At 38.4% G+C, this 18185-nt stretch overlaps 2 protein-coding genes across 4 annotated transcripts in view; one reads left to right on the top strand and one right to left on the bottom strand.

The window, feature by feature from the left end:
- Positions 1-18185, bottom strand: part of LOC146454504 (uncharacterized) — a 55445-nt gene that overhangs the window by 23943 nt on the left and 13317 nt on the right. For all 3 annotated transcript variants that reach the window (XM_085095278.1, XM_085095276.1, XM_085095277.1), the window contains exons 5-19: positions 14648-17587; positions 11749-14370; positions 10972-11136; positions 9349-9708; positions 7943-8794; positions 7343-7437; positions 6937-7086; positions 6478-6571; positions 5847-6025; positions 5090-5293; positions 3632-3733; positions 2974-3262; positions 2059-2256; positions 523-760; positions 100-256 (exon numbers count right to left, since the gene is read on the bottom strand). In XM_085095278.1, coding sequence (XP_084951404.1) covers positions 100-256; positions 523-760; positions 2059-2256; positions 2974-3262; positions 3632-3733; positions 5090-5293; positions 5847-6025; positions 6478-6571; positions 6937-7086; positions 7343-7437; positions 7943-8794; positions 9349-9708; positions 10972-11136; positions 11749-14370; positions 14648-17587 — 8645 coding nt within the window. The remainder of the gene's footprint in view (positions 1-99; positions 257-522; positions 761-2058; positions 2257-2973; positions 3263-3631; positions 3734-5089; positions 5294-5846; positions 6026-6477; positions 6572-6936; positions 7087-7342; positions 7438-7942; positions 8795-9348; positions 9709-10971; positions 11137-11748; positions 14371-14647; positions 17588-18185) is intronic.
- LOC146454505 (uncharacterized protein KIAA1958 homolog) overlaps positions 17612-18185 on the top strand; it is a 1418-nt gene continuing 844 nt past the window's right edge. Inside the window, exon 1 of the mRNA XM_085095280.1 lies at positions 17612-18185. This exon is cut by the window's right edge and continues 844 nt beyond it. Coding sequence (XP_084951406.1) covers positions 17736-18185 — 450 coding nt within the window. The 5' untranslated portion in view covers positions 17612-17735.

Raw genomic sequence — 18185 nt, 5'->3', positions numbered from 1 at the left:
CAACGCAACTGCAAAAAAATGAGCATCAAGGCCGCGGTCCACCTGATTGAGGTATTGACAAATTTAAACTGAACAGAATGATACACGTTTTTTAAATACCTTTGCAACGAATCCCTGGCTCGGTCTTCCTACTATTGAGTCGTTCAGGGAAAATGTTTCAGCATTTTCCTCTGCTGTTGAAACTATAAGTCCTGGATTGTTATCACCACCGCTACAAAATGACGCCTCTTGGAGTTGGTGGTTGCTATGTTTAAGTCTGATTAATTTTAGAAAAAATACAGATAAAACATATGAGAAACTATCATCTGACTTTTATGAAACATAATATAAAACAATTACTCAGTTTTCCAGTGCCATCGACACATACTGATTGAGTGGATATTACTACAGTTGTATACAGTTGGGCTGTCAAATCAGCGTTGCCACAGTAACGTTAAATTGCTGTTAGACGCATAGTCTTCTCTTAAATATAAAAATAGATATACTAGAATACCAGAAATGAAAGGAAAGCATTTCATATACCTAGTCATGTTAAATCGCGAGTTCTCATTGCATCGTTGTAGTTTAGTCTCCAAATATTCTGTACCATCAGCTTGGGAGTCCGCCACAACCGTTTCAATGAAGCCGTCAGTTACATTGGAAACTAAGATGTCACTTATGTTTGGGGTCGTAGCGATTTTGTCCATCACCAAATAATAAGAGTACACGACGACATTATCCACTTCATACGTGTGTCCAAGACATTTAAAGACCGTTGAACCTGTGAAACAATTTTTTAATGAATTCAATAATAAAGTAATAACAGCATAAAAAATAAGAACGGAGTACGATATGTTCAACACTTAACACTACTTACACTATTTACTTTAATTACAGTACTAACAATACTTACAATATATGCTTACTATACTTGCAGTACTAACAATTACACTACTTGCAAAACGCACAGCACCTTTCCTACAATAGCCACACTACTTGCAATACTAACAATATTTACAGTACTTACAATACTCACGATGCTTTGATTGCCTGAAAACGATTGCCTTATTTTACTTCCAGTTTCCGCGACCGACCTTTTCGCGCGCTTTTTTTTTTTAATCACTATGTGTTTGCTCCATTTTCTGTTTTGGCTCACAAGACTATGGGCGTATCTTTAATGACATCATCGATTGAACCACGCTCACACTAAATTAATATTGACCATATTTGGTTTGATTTGACCAAACGTTTGGTGAGTTATAGCAAACAGACTTTTCCATATAGCAATGGCCTCAAATTAAAGATAGGTTAAGGGAACTTTCAGTCTTCGGCTTTAATTATCAGTATTATTTCTACCTGGTTTCGTTATTTTGTCTTTCCTAACATGCACAAAAAGTAACCGAAAGTATTTTCATTTCATTTACAATAGATGATAGTGAAACACAAAGTTTAAGTCCGCCTTTGGAAATATCTTACGTGGATTCTACTCGAGAGACCAGGACGAATTTTGACACGTTTTTTTTATATATTGGTATGATATGTGATGTTGTCATGGAACCAAGTTTTGATAAGCATGTCGATCAAAATGATATAATTTATCCTAATAAAATTCACCGTTTTGTTCCCTTTATTTGAATTTCAACTCTTCTAGTCTTTTTAACAGTCTTTTAATAAATTGAATTTATTTTGGTTCAATTCAGGACGTCCGGCAAATGGCATCGTCTTTGACCCTCCTTATCTTGTAGAAGAAACAATGGACTGTCTTTTGGTCAGTAGAACGAGTAACAAGGGGAAGGGGCTCTAGTGCCCCTTTGCTTGTACTACAGTGGGTTCTGAGTTGGACGTTCGAGGGTTCTCAAAGTAAGACATCTACTCTGAGAACAACGAAGGATGAAAGAAACCAAAAGTTGGACCGGCGACCATAAGGTGGAAGGTAAGCACAGATTTTTAGATTCGACAACGCATGGTGTTCGTAACAACACAATGAAACTATTCTTGCATACCTTTGCATCATTGTTACGACTCCTTGTATCGCTATACTGCGATATGGAAAAAAAAATAGTGAGTTCATCTACTCACCAGATGGAAGGATAATTGTTCGGCTTGCATTGAGTGTGATGTTTCCAGCAATAAGATCCTCCAAGTCCTGTTCATCCGGTTCATCCTCCAGAGTTGACTCGTCCTCTACAGACTCTAGTGATGCCTCTTGCTTAAAGTCTGCATAGTTAATGACCTCTTCTAATCCAGCGGGCGCGCTCATCATAATTTTGAAAAGACCTACAGAACCAAAATAATCAGAAACGAAGCATCAAGACAGTGTAAAAGTCAATTGTATAATAGCCTTAAATATTTATCTCAGGTCTTTTTTGTGGTTCCTAGCAATAACGAAAAAGAAAATACGCTAAAGGTATCTGTGACTATTTTTTAAAACCAAATACTAAACTTAAACTTTGACTAAAGTTGTTAACAAGAATATTTAAAGTATTGGAATAGGATATTAGTTTTCATTGTAGCGTCATTAAATACAACTACCAGAATCCTCCTATTTTTTTTATATACTAATTAGAGCTGTTGCCGGCACTGGGATTACAATATTTGAATTTGAAAAAGGAAACGAAATAAACTCTGGTAGCTGTAGTCTAATGGCACCATCATGAAAATGGCCTATTAAGGCCACTGATGGCGTTAAAGTGGCATTTTAGGCTGTTATCATGTTTATCTATAGCTGTCAGAAAATTACACTAAAAAAAATTATTTCGTCATGAAAAATAGGAATATTCCATTTTCAGAAACAACTGCCTGCCAAAATTGTTTGCCATGTTAACATCAATTTCGATTAACACTGACGTGCCGCATGAAATTATTTCTAGACCTATTTTTATGAAAAGGTGATAAGTTTAATAGTGTTTGATCAAATATTAAAAAAACCCTACAGTTATTAAGGTTCAAAGTCGGCGGGCACGTTCCCTCCCCGACACCCCTCTAACGTCTCACCATTGTCAACGACTTTGCTAATCTTGTGCATAATTCCTCCTGCTTGAGGGCTGCAGAGTATGTCACCCTCTTTGATATCCAGGACTTTTGGTGCTACAAAGAAAAGCGTTATGTCCCCCTGTTCATCCATCATCACTGGGCATGCGAATATTGTTGTAGTGTTTGGCTCCACAAGTTTCACGTTCTTTGCAAGTTCAACATTGTTAGTTCTGTTGAGATCTGTGTAGTCCACTTGGACTTTGCCGCCAGGGCATCGAGTTTCATTCCAAGCTCGACAGCGACTTCCCTCCTGGCAGGAAAAGAAAGTAAATAAAACAATAATTCATAATTATTGACAAATTGTACGCGGATATATATTTTAATACAGTTATTTTATTCACATTATATTTACTGTATGTACATATTTACATTTTTAGTGAACCTAGCTAATGAAGGGATTAGAACCTCCGATCACAGTGTGTATGGAAATCCGTGGGATAATGACATTCTTTGTCCCACTGCATATTTTTAAACGTACTAGATAAATGGATAATTAATCTACTTCTGGGGCAACATTTTACATCGTCAAAGAGGTCTCTAAGGTACGGTGGTTTCAAAAATGGTAGGGACAATTTAAAATAACGGAAGTAAGTATTAATTACTGATATATCCGTCTTACCGTGACTTTGAAGCATTTTTCAAGGTCGTTGCACTTTTGACAGGATTCAGTGGTAGGTCGTCCATCTTGATAGTTACAATGCTTTCCTTTACAGTCGACCCGCTGAAAAAAAAGAAAGTTGAGATAACATTAGTTATTTCCAGAGCTAAGGTCTGAAATCCCGTATAATATGCTGACTTACGTAGGAGCATATAATTACCGAGGTAAGCATGGCAGTTGTTAACTCATTCTTCTTGTACTCAGGGTCAAAATCAGCGTCAAAGTCATCGTGATGAGTGATACATGACATTGATGATCAATACTTCGAATCAAAGATAATTCTCCCGAGCTGTGTTGTATACCAGCGAAGTTCTCTGAATGAGAGTTGGCTCATCTCGAACTAGCACAATGATAAACCGGGGTTTGCTGGGGTAATATAGAGGGCTTCTTCAGACCAGTATTTGCTCTTCTGTAGTCGAAACTATGAACTGTGTAGAGAGTACACTAGGTCCAGTAACCCTTTCGTTTAGCTCTTCAATGTAACCTAATAACGCCACACGACGATGGCGTGACGCTACATCGGCGGTCATGTTTGATTTGCCTTCTTGGATTCCTCTATTTTTTTTCTAAAACTTTAGAAAACTCAAAAACGTAAAACGACATTAAAAGGAGCTTGAAATGCAAATTTGCAGTGACTGAAATTTGTGGTAAATAAACCAATAAATAAATGAAATTCGAGAACTTGAAAACTTTGAAATACATGCCCAGCCCACCAGGATTTGCTGCTATCAGGTGACATTAAATGCAGTGAATGACATACATACCAGTTGTAATTGTTTCCAGATACGTTTCACAATAAAGTAGCAAAATTTGTTGGCGTTTTGGCTTTTTGTCAAAAGTTATATACGCAGTCAGGTAATCTTTGAGAGGGTTTGTAACAATGCAAAGCAATAGTCCCAAACAGGAAAAAAGAGCGAATAGAGAAAACGAAGAACAATAGCATAGTTAGGAGTGTAAAGCCCTAAAGCTACCACAAGGTTGTAGTTGTTCCAGGGGAGGAGAGGGTGACCCTGTGAATTGTTGTTGGGGATGTGCCGCTCGGTTCTATTTTAGACCAAAATATGTATTTTTTCGGTACCATTTAAAATCTTAAACTCTATTTGAAATCTATACTCTATTTCAGACCAATACGGCTCAAAACCCATACCCTGTGGGGCCATAATACCTACAGGGCATATATAGGAAAGTACCACACCCCCTCCCCCTCCACCGCCCGGGTATTTGGGGCATTAAATAAGAATGCTAATACATAAATAAGAAGGCTCGTGTGTTTCTTATTGGAAAGAAAAGAGTAACAACACCTCGTAGGAACACAACAAACCAAAAGCCAATTGATGATCTCGACAAAATATGCATATGAAAACAAAAATGAGCCATCATTATGACTCAGAATTCCCTGCGCCTCTCCTTTGTTCATACCTGAATATTATTTGAACAATGCAGTTCATCTCCAACAGTGTAGCAATGATAAAAGAACCAATCAGGACAGTTTATTCCGGGTGGGCCATCACCAAAGCCACCGAGGCAGGATTGCATGCTGTCACACCATCCGCAATAAGGGTCCTTCACGCAATCAACACAACTTTCGTATTTTCCGCAGTAAGAATAAGTGCATCCCCGTCCCTGCGGTCAACAGTATGATAACATTTGAAAGCATGAGCTTGAAATACACCATTATTGTTTTGTACAAGTAACCACAGAATTTTTTCAACACCTCGCCTCATGTGAGCACATTTAGTTTGCCAGTTGCAAATTCCCTTTGATGAATGATGTTTTTGGGGTAATGAAACTTTATTACCTTGTACCATGTATCTGATATCTGAGACCCCATCAGGTTTATTCAAATAAAAACGGCATCCTATTTATACTTCCCGTAAAATATTCTAATGTCGCTGTCGGGATTTTTGCATTATGAAAAAGGATTGATTATCAATTGAGTATTGACGAAAAACGCGAATGTCTGACTCTTCTGGTCTTCCGTAGGTACTCCAGGTCTGCCGAAGAAACCTAAACTGCAGTTGAAGCCTCGGGTTATAGAAACACGATTTCAAATGTCTCTAAATTGAGTCCCAAAGATTCGAAAATTGTTTTGCATAAGAAAATTTTTTAACGCCCTAAACGCGTCTAAGGATCACCCCAGCCCCGTTTTACTATGGAACGAAAGAAGGAGACTTACCAAGAAACCTGGATAGCACTTGCAGACATTGGGGCCTACACATTCGCCTCCGCCAGAACAGGCATGCAGGTCATTACAGTGAAACTTGGAACAGTCCTCTCCAGTCCACCCACGGTTACAGAAACAGACAGCCCCAACACAGTCACCATTGTGAAAGCACGCGTTTGGACAGTGGATGACTGAAAACAACAATAATAATAATAATAATAATAATAATAATAATAATAATAATAATAATAATAATAATAATAATAATGATAATGATAATGATAATGATAATGATAATGATAATGATAATGATAATGATAATGATAATGATAATGATAATGATAATGATAATGATAATGATAATGATAATGATAATGATAATGATAATGATAATGATAATGATAATGATAATGATAATGATAATAATAATAATAATAATAATAATAATAATAATAATAAAGGTTTATTTTGTTTTCGTTTGAAATAATTATAGAACTATAGCGACTTCCGAGTGAATTCACACGAGCCATCAAGAGGTATGCAATACGCGAACGCATATTGATATATTTACAATAATTGAATAGGAAAACTTTAATGATCATTGTTAACAATTTAATATTGATTAAAAAAACTCTCGATTTACCTGGCCTCCTTACACAAACAAATGGATGAAGGTTATCGCAAGGCGATTGCTGGATTTCTCCACTGCTGTCTGTTATAAAGCACGTTCTACCCTTCTGTGGTACATTTAAACAACGAAAAAAAAAACATTATTATATTCAACTGGCCATGGAAAGTGGATGTTAGAAAAGACCCCAAACAAAGAAGTAATTGAAAAAATCTGAAAGGCAGAGACGTGGCTAGATGATAGTAGGATTCGAGTAACCTCATGAACTTTCAGTGTTATTTCCATGGTTGAAAAAAGTACAAATAAAGTGTTTTCCATAGACCTCTTTAAAGATTATTCTGGAAAGGTTTGCCTTTTAAGTTTGTTTGTTTGTTTTGTTTTCTTGCAGCTGTTTTTGTTCTATTGCAAAGATTGAAACGATTTATCGATCAATCACTCTCTCAAGTACCGACACAAAATTTGGCCGAACTATACCTCTGGGACACTTGCTTCTGCAATTGTTTTTGTGGTCCATAAAGCAGCCACTTGCCCTTTCCAGCCAAAATATGATTCTTGGTCTCTCAAAAACTGAACAAGTTTCCTGTTCTTAGGTGTTACTGTGCTGATAATAAATCCACCATTATTCTGAAAAAAAAAAAAAAAAAAAAAAAAAAAAAACCAACAGAGAGAGATTAAACAGCGTTAAGCCTGACACATATATCGGACTATAAAGAAAGCAATTCTCTGTTCGTTGTCTACGGAGGTCGAGCTTCTGTGCTTACGATACGGTGTATTTATTATATTTTCCTTTTAATCAACAATGTCAGGAAAAGAATTGGTCAACTCTTTGATAAAAAAAAAATTGAAATAAAATGGTCAAATAAACATTAAACATTGTTACCTCACAATACTCTTCAGCCTCTTGAAAGGTTAAAGAAGCCCCCTTATATAAATAGCAAAGTCCATCTTGTGTCATCCACTCCGGTGGGCATGATACTGCAAGGTAATTCAAAAAGTCATGCCTTTCATTGTTGTCATTTAACTTATCAACCCCAGTTAAAGATAAGATGAAACCAACACTCTGTTCTACCTTTAAGTAACAGGCAAGCTAAACGTATACCATCTCTTGTGTTTTATTGGTCAGAGAACTATTCAATTGGTTTCTGGAGCTTGAAGGGAATTCGATGCAACTGCAACTGGCAACTGGCGGTTGAGATTCATACAAATGTATGTAACCCTATTTGAAGATATGTTAAATGTTCCCTTTACTCTTCTAAGGCAATAGTCATAAAGTCAGCACGCAGTCATGATGATCAATGGACACCAAGACTACTTTCGGTAGAACGAAATGAAGTTGACCAGCGACTGCTATCCAATATTTACACTTCGAAATACATTTCTATCAATTAGACGAGGTCATAGACAAACTTGGGATCTCCTAATTGTTGATTTGTATAAATTGTCACACTAGTGAATACGCAATTTTTTAAAAGGTACTCACCAGAAAGTACTTTTTGAGGTGGCAAATTTAAGAATGGCTTAAAAGCTACTGTCAGCGACAACCTGTAGTCTTTAGTCCTGTCCATGAAGAGGGATTCAATTAAACGTGGGACGCTTACTCCCCACCAGTTGTTCCTGGCATCAACAGTTACAGCACTTCCTTGCAGTGTTGTCATAATTTGATAACGATTATAAGGATTATGGAAGACATTATTGTGCATCTGAGCTAATCCATTTAAGAGAACAGTTACTCCAAAATTGACTCCTGATCCAATATTCTTGTTCAGGGTGTTGTTCAAAAACTTGAGACTCTTTCGAATGTCTGCAAACTCCACGACATATTTCCCACTGTTGTTGTACAAAAAATTTCCTTGAAAGATTGTTTTGACATCAGTTATCTTGCAAACACTGTTGACATTTCCTTGCGAATCTCTTCCCAAGTTAAAAGAAAAGTAATTGCTTGTTACCTTAACACTTGAAGTCATTCCATTGGTTCCTTCTAGTAATAAAGCACTACCTCTGTTTTTCTCAATGGTGTTACCATGAATAAAACTCTCTCTTACGCTTGGAAACGATTGATCATCGTTTCGAAGTCCAACGTATATGCCTCCGTTTCTGTTTCCAGCCACGTAACTATTGGTAATTTGAAACACCAGGTTTGTGGCGTTAAGATGAATTGCTTCAGTTGGTTTCTTGCTCAGTGCCGAAGTCATTCCATTGTTTGTGATCTTCGAACGTTCTATTTTAAGGACATGATTCGAAGTCTCTGTAGACTGGTAGCTGATTCCATGACCAAGGTTTCCACTTATAGTGCTTCCGGTAATCCGGTGCATAATCACAGTTTGTCCTCGAGCTACAAAAAAGATATTTGGCTTCTTTAATTGTTGCGACACGTTTATTTAGGAAGCCAGCTCACTAATTACAATAAATAAATAAATAAATAAATAAATAAATAAATAAATAAATAAATAAATAAATAAATAAAAAAGAAGCAGGCGGATGCATACAGCCCGATTCTCACTCCGGCCTAGGGGGAAACAAATGATTAACCTGTATGACGAGGGGTGCGAGTACTTGATGCAAAATTTTAAGTTGTGACGCAGTGGCCTGTCTTCACAAATGATTCCGCACTCATTTTGAAGTACGTTTTGAGTTAGTAAAAATCTAGACCAAAGAAAACATTTTGTTAATTTAAACTCCCCTGAATTGAAAAGTACTAAAGCAATTTTTAGACACGAGTAACTTCAAAAACGTTTGTAAGGGGATATGTGTACATGTATAGCTTGATACATAAATGCAATACTTGATTTAAGCCATCCCTGATGAACTGAAAATTTTCTGTTCAATACTTGTTCAAATAATAAATACAATAAATTCAATAATCTGAGATGAACAGTAGTAACTCACTTGTGTTGCAGTCTAAAAGTTGGACATCATCTATTGCAACGAAGCTTCGGTAGTAATATGTAGACTTGAAGTAGCCCAAAAAAATAACTGAAAAGTTCGCGTCTGTCCGAGGAAGCTCAATCGTTTGCTTTTTCCAGCTGTTCACTGTGTAATTTGTCGTCCACAGTAACGTGATAATACTGTCATTCCTGGTGGTATCATTGCTGTATTCTTCAACGAGGACAGAAAGGGAAGCACGTCCAATTTTCCAAAGTTTGTAGTAAAAAAACAATCGACACGTGCTGTTCCATTCCAAAATGGGGGGACTTACAAGGGCAGCGTAGCCAGAACCATATGTATTCCCGTGGAAAATATATCGCCCTAAAAAAATGAATTGGACTTGTCAGTCTTGTTTTGGCCTGTAATTACCCCTTCTGAGATATAGTTTCATATTGGATTCCCTAAAATAGTTGAAAAGGAAAATGATTTAGGTATTATTATGATCATTACAATCCGCTGCATTTTAGCCTATAAAATGTACCGTTTTCTCTAGCCCCTGTACGGTGCGAGTACTGCTAGTACTCAACATTTATGACGTAATTTACTCTCCCATATTTTGAATCGGATAATTAACTCTTCAGTAAAAGTTACAGTCAGTCTACGTCAGGCGTGACCAGTTTTTTCCGAAAGGAAATGAACCTTCGAATTCCTTTATGTTATGTCCGGTATTTGAACGGAATCTTGAGAAATCTTTCCGAAAATGACGCATTAACTGAACAGAATACTTGGGAAACGACTGTTATTTCTGAAATACTTAATGTTGTAATGTAAAGGAAAATTCGCAGCTTTATATCGTTAATAAACTATGGTAATTTCTACAGGAGCTCTGAAATCTCGCCGGCGAGGCTCAAAACTGACATGTAAATTTCATAACTCTGTTCAAATTTGAAAAATACTGGTCACACGTGACGTAGGTTGATTGTCAATGCTGATGTGAACCCATGCATTTCAAATTGAGCTTTAGTATTACAAAGGAAATGGGAAACCAGTACACGAGGCAGACTGAACAAAAATTCATAGACCTCGGTGGTATTCGGACCCACGATTTCTAGATTATATCAACCAATGCTCTACCAACTGAGCTACGAGGCTAAACCGGAGCAAGTCAAGAAGTTGTACAGATGGTAATTTTGCGGCAACGAAATATGAAACGTGCAGTGAATGTCGTGCCACATATTAGCACTACTGACGCAAATGCTAAGTCAGATAATTAGCTCAACAGTGACATTTAAAGTGCAGAGATGAACCCATTTATCACTCTCCGTCTAGCATGGAAACTCAATTGGTTCAGTACTTTAACCTCCTCTGCTTTCTGATTCACTAATTTGGTCATTGATGTTACGTAGCACAGTGTTTATTGTAGCTTTGTCCAGAACTTAGTAAAGTAGTAAAGTGTCTCCTTTTACGTGATAAAACTGGTGGATCTTTTTTGCGGAACCGGGTATAACTTTCAACATGCTACTTCTTGGTTTTTACGCAAGAACGCAAAAAAACATGTTCAACTAAAAACAGAATAATTGTCAATAACATCATAAATGCCATGGTAAATTTTGGAATTATGTTATTGCCTACTGTCTTCTTTACCTTTATCACTTGCAAACGTGTGGTCAGTTCCCGCAGAATTGTAGTATCTCATTTCACGGGAATTAATAAACCATTTCAGGTCTAATGCGTGTCCCAGTAAAGTAGAACTGGGGTAGTCTTGCCAGCCACAGGTTGGTTGATACTGCTCAAATGTGCAAGGTATTTCTATAAAGGTTAAAAAATATAAATTACATAAAGTACAATCAAAGTCATCAAACACGAGAAAACTATATAACGCATACTTTTTCCACTCAAAAGTCGAGTTTAGGGTCCTCGATTCACTGGATTGTACTACTAACATCATTTCACACTAAATGTCTCCAGTTTTTTTGTCTACTACTTGCCGAAGTGATAATGCTTCAGCAGCCACACACATCTTAAACCAATACTGTTTTTTTCTGCCACAGCGCACACTGCAACTGCTCCTACTTCCACTGCAACCACTGTTACTGAAGTTATAGATACGTCTTGGCTCAAATGCAACTACAACTGCTACATGTATTGCTACTGCTCAGTACAGTAAAGGCTAAGGTAGCCTTCGCGCAGACGTCTCTACATGACCTTTGCTACCACGGAAACGGCTACTACTACTACTACTACTACTACTACTACTACTACTACTACTACTACTACTGCTGCTGCTGCTGCTGCTGCTGCTGCTGCTGCTGCTGCTGCTACTGCTACTGCTACTGTTACTGCTACTAACTGGTAACTACTACTATTCCCGCTGACGCTTCTGTCATTAAAAACTCCATATTATCATTACAGTGTACTGACCTTTCATTCTAACCCGTTTTACTCGCAAAAGTACGTCCCCATCATAATGTCCACTTAAGAGCACAGTAGCTCGATCCCAGGGAAAGACTACTTGGTCTTTTAAGCGACGACGTTCTTCTTGGGTGTAGCTTCTTATGATTACCCTTCCGAATGGATCATAAAGTCTTATAACTTGATTTTTTTGAAGAACTAGTAGCTTAAAGGAAAGGGAATAACCACTTCCAGCCTGGATTACTTTCTGACATGAAATCGTTGGGTTTGAATTACTTATAGGAGGTCCTTTAAAGTATAGAAACAATTCATCTCTGGTGAAGTTAATAACTGATCCCAGTGCGCAAAGCATAATTTGTCCATACCAAATTCCTTGCATGTTGGTGTCGTCTGGGTTATGAAAAGTGACCCCGTGTCTGTTATTGATTGACTTAACACAAGCTAGTGTAACAATATGTTCAGCAGCCAGTATCTCCATTCCGTTTCTCCCAGTGTTTACGAAGGAACTTTTCTCTACCTTTGTTTCATTTTCTGGAAAGAGGACTTTGAGACCACCAGAGGTGCAATTTAACACGTGAACAGAATTCATTTGTGGAACATACTGAATTGCTTCAATGGCAGCAACCTCTCGTCCGTGCTTTAGTCCACAATGCTCGATCTCTAGGTGATCCAGTACCGACGATGGGTACATTGGACTTCCGAATTCGCGTGCAAAACGTATATTGCCCCAGGGAAATCCTCCTTTGCACCTTAATATGACGTGCTGTGAAGAATTACACCAGCGGTTCTCTAAAGAAAGTGGACAATCGCTTATTTCTGTTTCATTTCCAAAGCAATTTAAGTTAAATGGCCAAGCACTGGTATTTGACATCTGGATTTCCTTCAGAATTGTCTGTCCAGTTACCAATGGTGATTCGTAACCAAGTTGTTTGCAGACAACTCTTGCGTTTTTTAATCCCCATGACCCATTTTTGCTAAGACAAACCGGTGTCCATGATCCACTGTATGTCACCTCTAATCGCCCTATCCAAGGGTACTTTCCACCTAAAAGGCGAACTAGCGTTGAATTTTGCGTTTGGTTCCTCTTTAAGACTGAAAATCTCACAGGGTGGTCAGCTGTTCCAAGAACACGCAGTGTGCCAAGGACAAGCATGCTAACACTTGGACCAAGTTGAACCTCGACACCGGGTTCAACTGTCAACGAAGCTTCAGGTAGAACAATGACATCAGAAATAACTACATAAGGAACGTAGTTACTTCTCAATCGAACGTGAGATGAGATGCGCCCACCCAAATAGTTTGCCGTTAAAGGATTATCTGCAGTTTGGTTTTTGCAGCTTACGATAACTCCTCTGGAGCTAAGAAATGGGTCAGTAACAACGGAAGCCAGTTCGTGATCCCATCCAGCATCAAAGATTCTCTTTCTTATCTCAACATCACTGTCATAGCCCCAAAAGTTTAAAGAAGCATCGAGAGTACTTGTGTGCGAGTTTGCCAGGAAGTTTACACAAAGTTCTTTTGAAAAGCTTTGGCTGTCAAATTTGTTTTCATGAAGAGATATTATTTTATTTTCAAGTACTCCTGAGATATTCACTTCGCAAGCAAAGATATTTGATGGTACCTTCGTGTTATTTACGAGTGAATTATTAGTAAATGTCAAATTTTGCTTGGTCATTCCAAATCTTATGTTGTAAAAGCATTGCAGAAGTACTGTAAACAGGCCCTTGTTATGCGAAAATACGTTGTCGGTGATTTCGATGTCTTTTTCCATTCCTCTAATCTCTACAACGCCATTGCTGGAGCAATTGTTATATTTAAAGACATTTAATGTCATTGTAACTGGCGAGTAAGTTGATTTTTCAACAAAGATTGACCTTCCAGTGTTTCCTTCAAAGAGATTACCTTCAATTACTGCCCTCATGTAACTGAGAATATCAATAACACCTTTTTCTAGACAAACGTTCAATGAGAACACATTTTTTCTTATTACGATTTCTGTATAGTACACTGAGGAAATTGCCACGAGAGATGGACCTGTGTTGTTCCTTAAAACATTCCCTTGGAATACCACAATTCTGGGATGAGTGTATCTCCCGAAATATACCACGGGGCCACTGTTGTGAAGAAAAGTGTTTTGTTTAAAGGACACCAAAGAGACAGCTGAATGTGTGACAAATGTCTCTCTTTCGTTCCATCCAAAAAAAGATCCAGTTACAAGGAGCCTGGTATTTGCATATCCACCGTACACATAAATACCAGCTCCCTTTGAATAGGTAACCTTGCTGTTTATCAACTGCAGGGTTTTCCAGCCGCCTGAACCCACAGAGAGTCCAGTAGAGGTCGAGTTCACGATTTCAGAATGTTTAATAATCACGCTGCCGGAAAATGAATCTAAGAACATCCCTATCCTGTTTTGAAGCAGCGAAGAATTAATAATGTTCAACGTCCTTACACTTGAATAATACGTCTGAATACCAACGCCAGCAGATTCGCGTACGATCGATTCTTGAATGTAAAAATCGCCGAGTGTGCTACCAGGATTATATATGTAGATCGCCGTGTGAGTATTCCTAATAAAACTGCTTTGAGATAAGACCATGCTCGGTGGATCCAATTCTGTTTCGTCGTTTGCTGTGGGAGACAAAACGAGAATATAATAAAATAACAAGGTCCACTCTTGAAACCTGATAAACATATAAGCATAAGAATCAATATACTTGACCAGGAAAACGCGCACAAAACAGCAAATTAAGAAACTAGTTAATATCCAAATGACTTTATAAATATAGGAAAAAAAATAACAATACACATTAAGATAAAAAAATGACAAAAGATAGTTTAAGGTATCTTGACTGAAACACTTTTATTCAGATCGTAAAAAATATAGGAGAAAAAACTAACATCTTACCTTTGACTAGATAAAGCAGAAATTGCACTTTAGTAAAGTAGTTTCTGTAGTAGCGTGAGCTTCTAAGAAGAAGTGAGCTCGAGTTTGAGAGCCATAAGGGACGATCAGAGCTCTTCAGCCTATTTATCACCCAAGAAATACTTGACGTGGTGTTTGTCCCACTGTACACTTGAAAGGTGGAAGCCAGACTATGGGAGATTAACTGCAATCCAATTCTGTAGCCCGGTAAAACGTTAACAGCACTCTCACAAGAACGACTTGTCTCAGCGGAAGCGATCACGTAGTATTGCCCGCTATAGTCGCTCAGAAGAGTGTTGTTCTCAGAACATAAATTAATATACTTTTTAACCTTCGGATCAGCCAGTTTGATGGCATGACTGTAAATGGCTCGCGAACCTGGTCCGAGGTAACAAAACCCACGACCTTTCGTGTTAATGACGTCAGTTTTCGTGAACTTTACATACGGAGTATCCACCCGAATTCCTTCCGAAATGGTGTTCATCAATGTCGAGTTCAGAATGTCAGAAGTATTTCTTTTAAACGGGTGTGAGTACACCACATGCAAGCCGACTTGCGCAGAATTATTCACATGTACTCCTCTGATCTCATGATGGGTGAGGTCAACCCTTAGCGCACTTCCAGAGATGTGCAAGTCATTTCGATAGGAAACACCTGCATAATTAATGTCCAAGTTATCTATTACGCTTTTCTTTGCGGTAATAGCGAGGTGAACACCAGCCCAGTAAGGAATTTTACAATGAACATGTAATACGTAGCGGAAGCATACTGTTTTAGAGGACCACTTATCTCGGTTGCAGTTCATAATGTTGTCATTTTCATTAGAGTCACATTGAACGTCATAAATAAAGTTTTTGCTTTGACCAGCTGCATGATGGTAACTTAACGAATATCCTTCATATCCTAGCTGTCTACAGACAGTCCCAGAGATGTAGTAATGACGGTCACTGCGCATGCATACCGACATCCATGTGTTATTAAACCAAATTTCGAGTCTTCCTTCCCAAGGACCATCACCGTCAACCAATCTGACTTCCTTTTGGGAAAGGTTCTTAGGAATAAACTTTACTTTCTCCACCTCTTCTCCTTTGATGAGAACTTGTCCTTGGACAAAGAAGACTGCCTGTAGTGGAAATTCTAGGGTAACGTTTCCTTCAATCGTGAGGGTTCCATTGGAAAGAACAATCACATCTCCGGTGACCTCATACCTTCCGATACTTTTATAGAGCGTCGCTGCTCGGTCTAACACTCCACCTAACTTGTTGCCATCTAGGAAACAGAAGGGTCTTACGCCATAATGGTGTGATGGGTTACTAAAATTCCATGAATCCAGAAATGGATAGTACAGAATCCTGGCTAGATCCACGCGATCTTCGAAGTCGAAAATTCTTCTTTTTATCTCGCATTCGTCCCTAGAACCCCACCAGTTTCCTGTAGCATTGACGAGTCTTTGCTCGTCTTGCAGAAAAGTTGCGATGTCGTTCTGAAATGAAGGGTTATCAAAGAAATTGCCTTCGACTGTAAATGTCCCTTCTTTCAGAGCAACAACAGCTTGAGTTTTGATACGAAAATATCTTTGAGAAAATGACGGCTTTTCTTGGTTTTCCAAAAAGCTGTTGTTTTTAATGATGGCCAAACGTTTGTCAGGTAGAGAATAATGGTCGATGAAAATAACACGGTCTCCTCTATTCCTCTTGAATGTGTTTGACGAGATGGTAATCTTAACTGGTAGATAGGAATTGCGACAGTAGTGCGCCACTGACAACGAGTCACCAATATTGTTTTTAAATACATTTTTAGATAAGAAGGCATTTAGCTCATATTCTTCTGGGGCTCGTAAGTTCAGCCCAAACTTCTGGTTTCCATCTACTTTGTTCCCTGTTAATGAAAATCGAACGTGCCTGCGAAGGGCGTATCTACGGTAACTGCAACTACTTGGGTAAATGTAAACTCCTCCATTAGTGTTGTTTGCGATTGTGCTTTCTCGGACAGATACGGTATAGTTATCGTTCTTCGTTTGAATATTGCTTTGGACGTTTATTCTGATACCGTATTCGTTGTTTCCCAAAACACTGCAGTTCTGGATATGGACTGAGTCAACGCGAGCGATGTGAGAGTCATAAATAGCTAGTCCACTTTGTTTGTTAGATTCTATGAAGCAGGATCTGAGGCTAAGCCCTCCTTCCAAACCATTCAAGTATAATCCGTCTTTATTGTTACCAACAGAAGACCAGGATTCAAAAGTAACATTGGTTTTTCCATAGTTAAGAAATATGCCGTGATTATAATTGTTGCAAGTGGAAACGCTCCCAAAAAAGATGGTGTCTGCTATAACTTCATCACTTATCATTCCGTGGGCAGAATTTCCATCAAACGATGAGGACAGAACGTTTAAATTGGCAGCTGTTACTCTTTTCAATAAAGCCCCATGTTGCGAATTTGCACAAGACGATATTTTAGTGAGCCAGATATTTGAACGTTCGAGGAAGTCTTGTAAGTAGACTCCGCTCCATCTATTTTTGCTGACGTTCAAGCTAGAAATGTTGATAGTTGAGTTCAGCTGGTGTGATATGTACAATCCCCGACCAGTGTTCCCCATGGCTCGGCAGTCAGACATTGCGAGAGAAATAGTTCCTTTTGCAATTACAATTCCTGATCCTTGGTTTTCTGAGGAGTTTACTTTCCTAAGATTAACAGATCCGGTTATGTTGCCCATGTCAATGCCATCCTTTCTATTTTCTAGAACCGTCGTTGAAGAAATCGTTACATCGCCATGTGTTTTATTTATGTGCAGGCCGACACTATTTCCTATCACCACAGTACTGGACACCATTGTCTGACCAATGACACCGTTAACTGTAATGCCAGACTTGGTGTTATGAGAAAAACTACTGTTTGATAGGAAAAGCGAAGGAGGTTGATCTGAAATAAGGGTAAGAATAATATCAACAACTAATAAATGTAATTATTATACAATGCTGATGCTATCTCAATTTTGATTGGCTAAAAGCACCCCGCTAATTCTAGATGGCGCTGTGTCATCGCGTCACATCTACAGACACTGGCGTTTATGCATGTAGGTATGACGCGTTTTTGCAGACAATGGTTTTCGTCACCTGACAAGCTAGCCGGCGGTTTGAGCAAGATTGTCATGGCGGAGTCCGCTCCAAGATTCGCGTCAGTCTCAGAAGCGGATTTAGGACGCCTTGTTGACGACAAGGACGCAAAGAACACCAAACGAGCTACCAAGACAGCTCTTAGAGTTTTACAGCAGTATTTGAAGGAGAAGAAAGTTCCCGAACCGCAAACCAAAGATGGCATCAGTAACGTTCTCAAACTATTTTATGCCGAAGCTAGAAAAGTCGATGGAACTTCTTATTCCAAAAGCACTCTCAACAGCCTGAGATTTGGACTGGGCAGACACTTCAAGGCGACTCTTGGCTTCGATATAATAAACGATCCAGCATTTGCCGAGGCAAACAAAGTTTTTGGCGCCAAGTGCGTTGAACTAAAACGACAA

Source organism: Pavona decussata, unplaced genomic scaffold, assembly GCF_977016875.1.
Source record: "Pavona decussata unplaced genomic scaffold, jaPavDecu1.1 SCAFFOLD_300, whole genome shotgun sequence".
NCBI lineage: Eukaryota > Metazoa > Cnidaria > Anthozoa > Scleractinia > Agariciidae > Pavona > Pavona decussata.
Note: the sequence above shows the minus strand (reverse complement) of the source record. Positions and strands in the feature narration are given on the sequence as shown.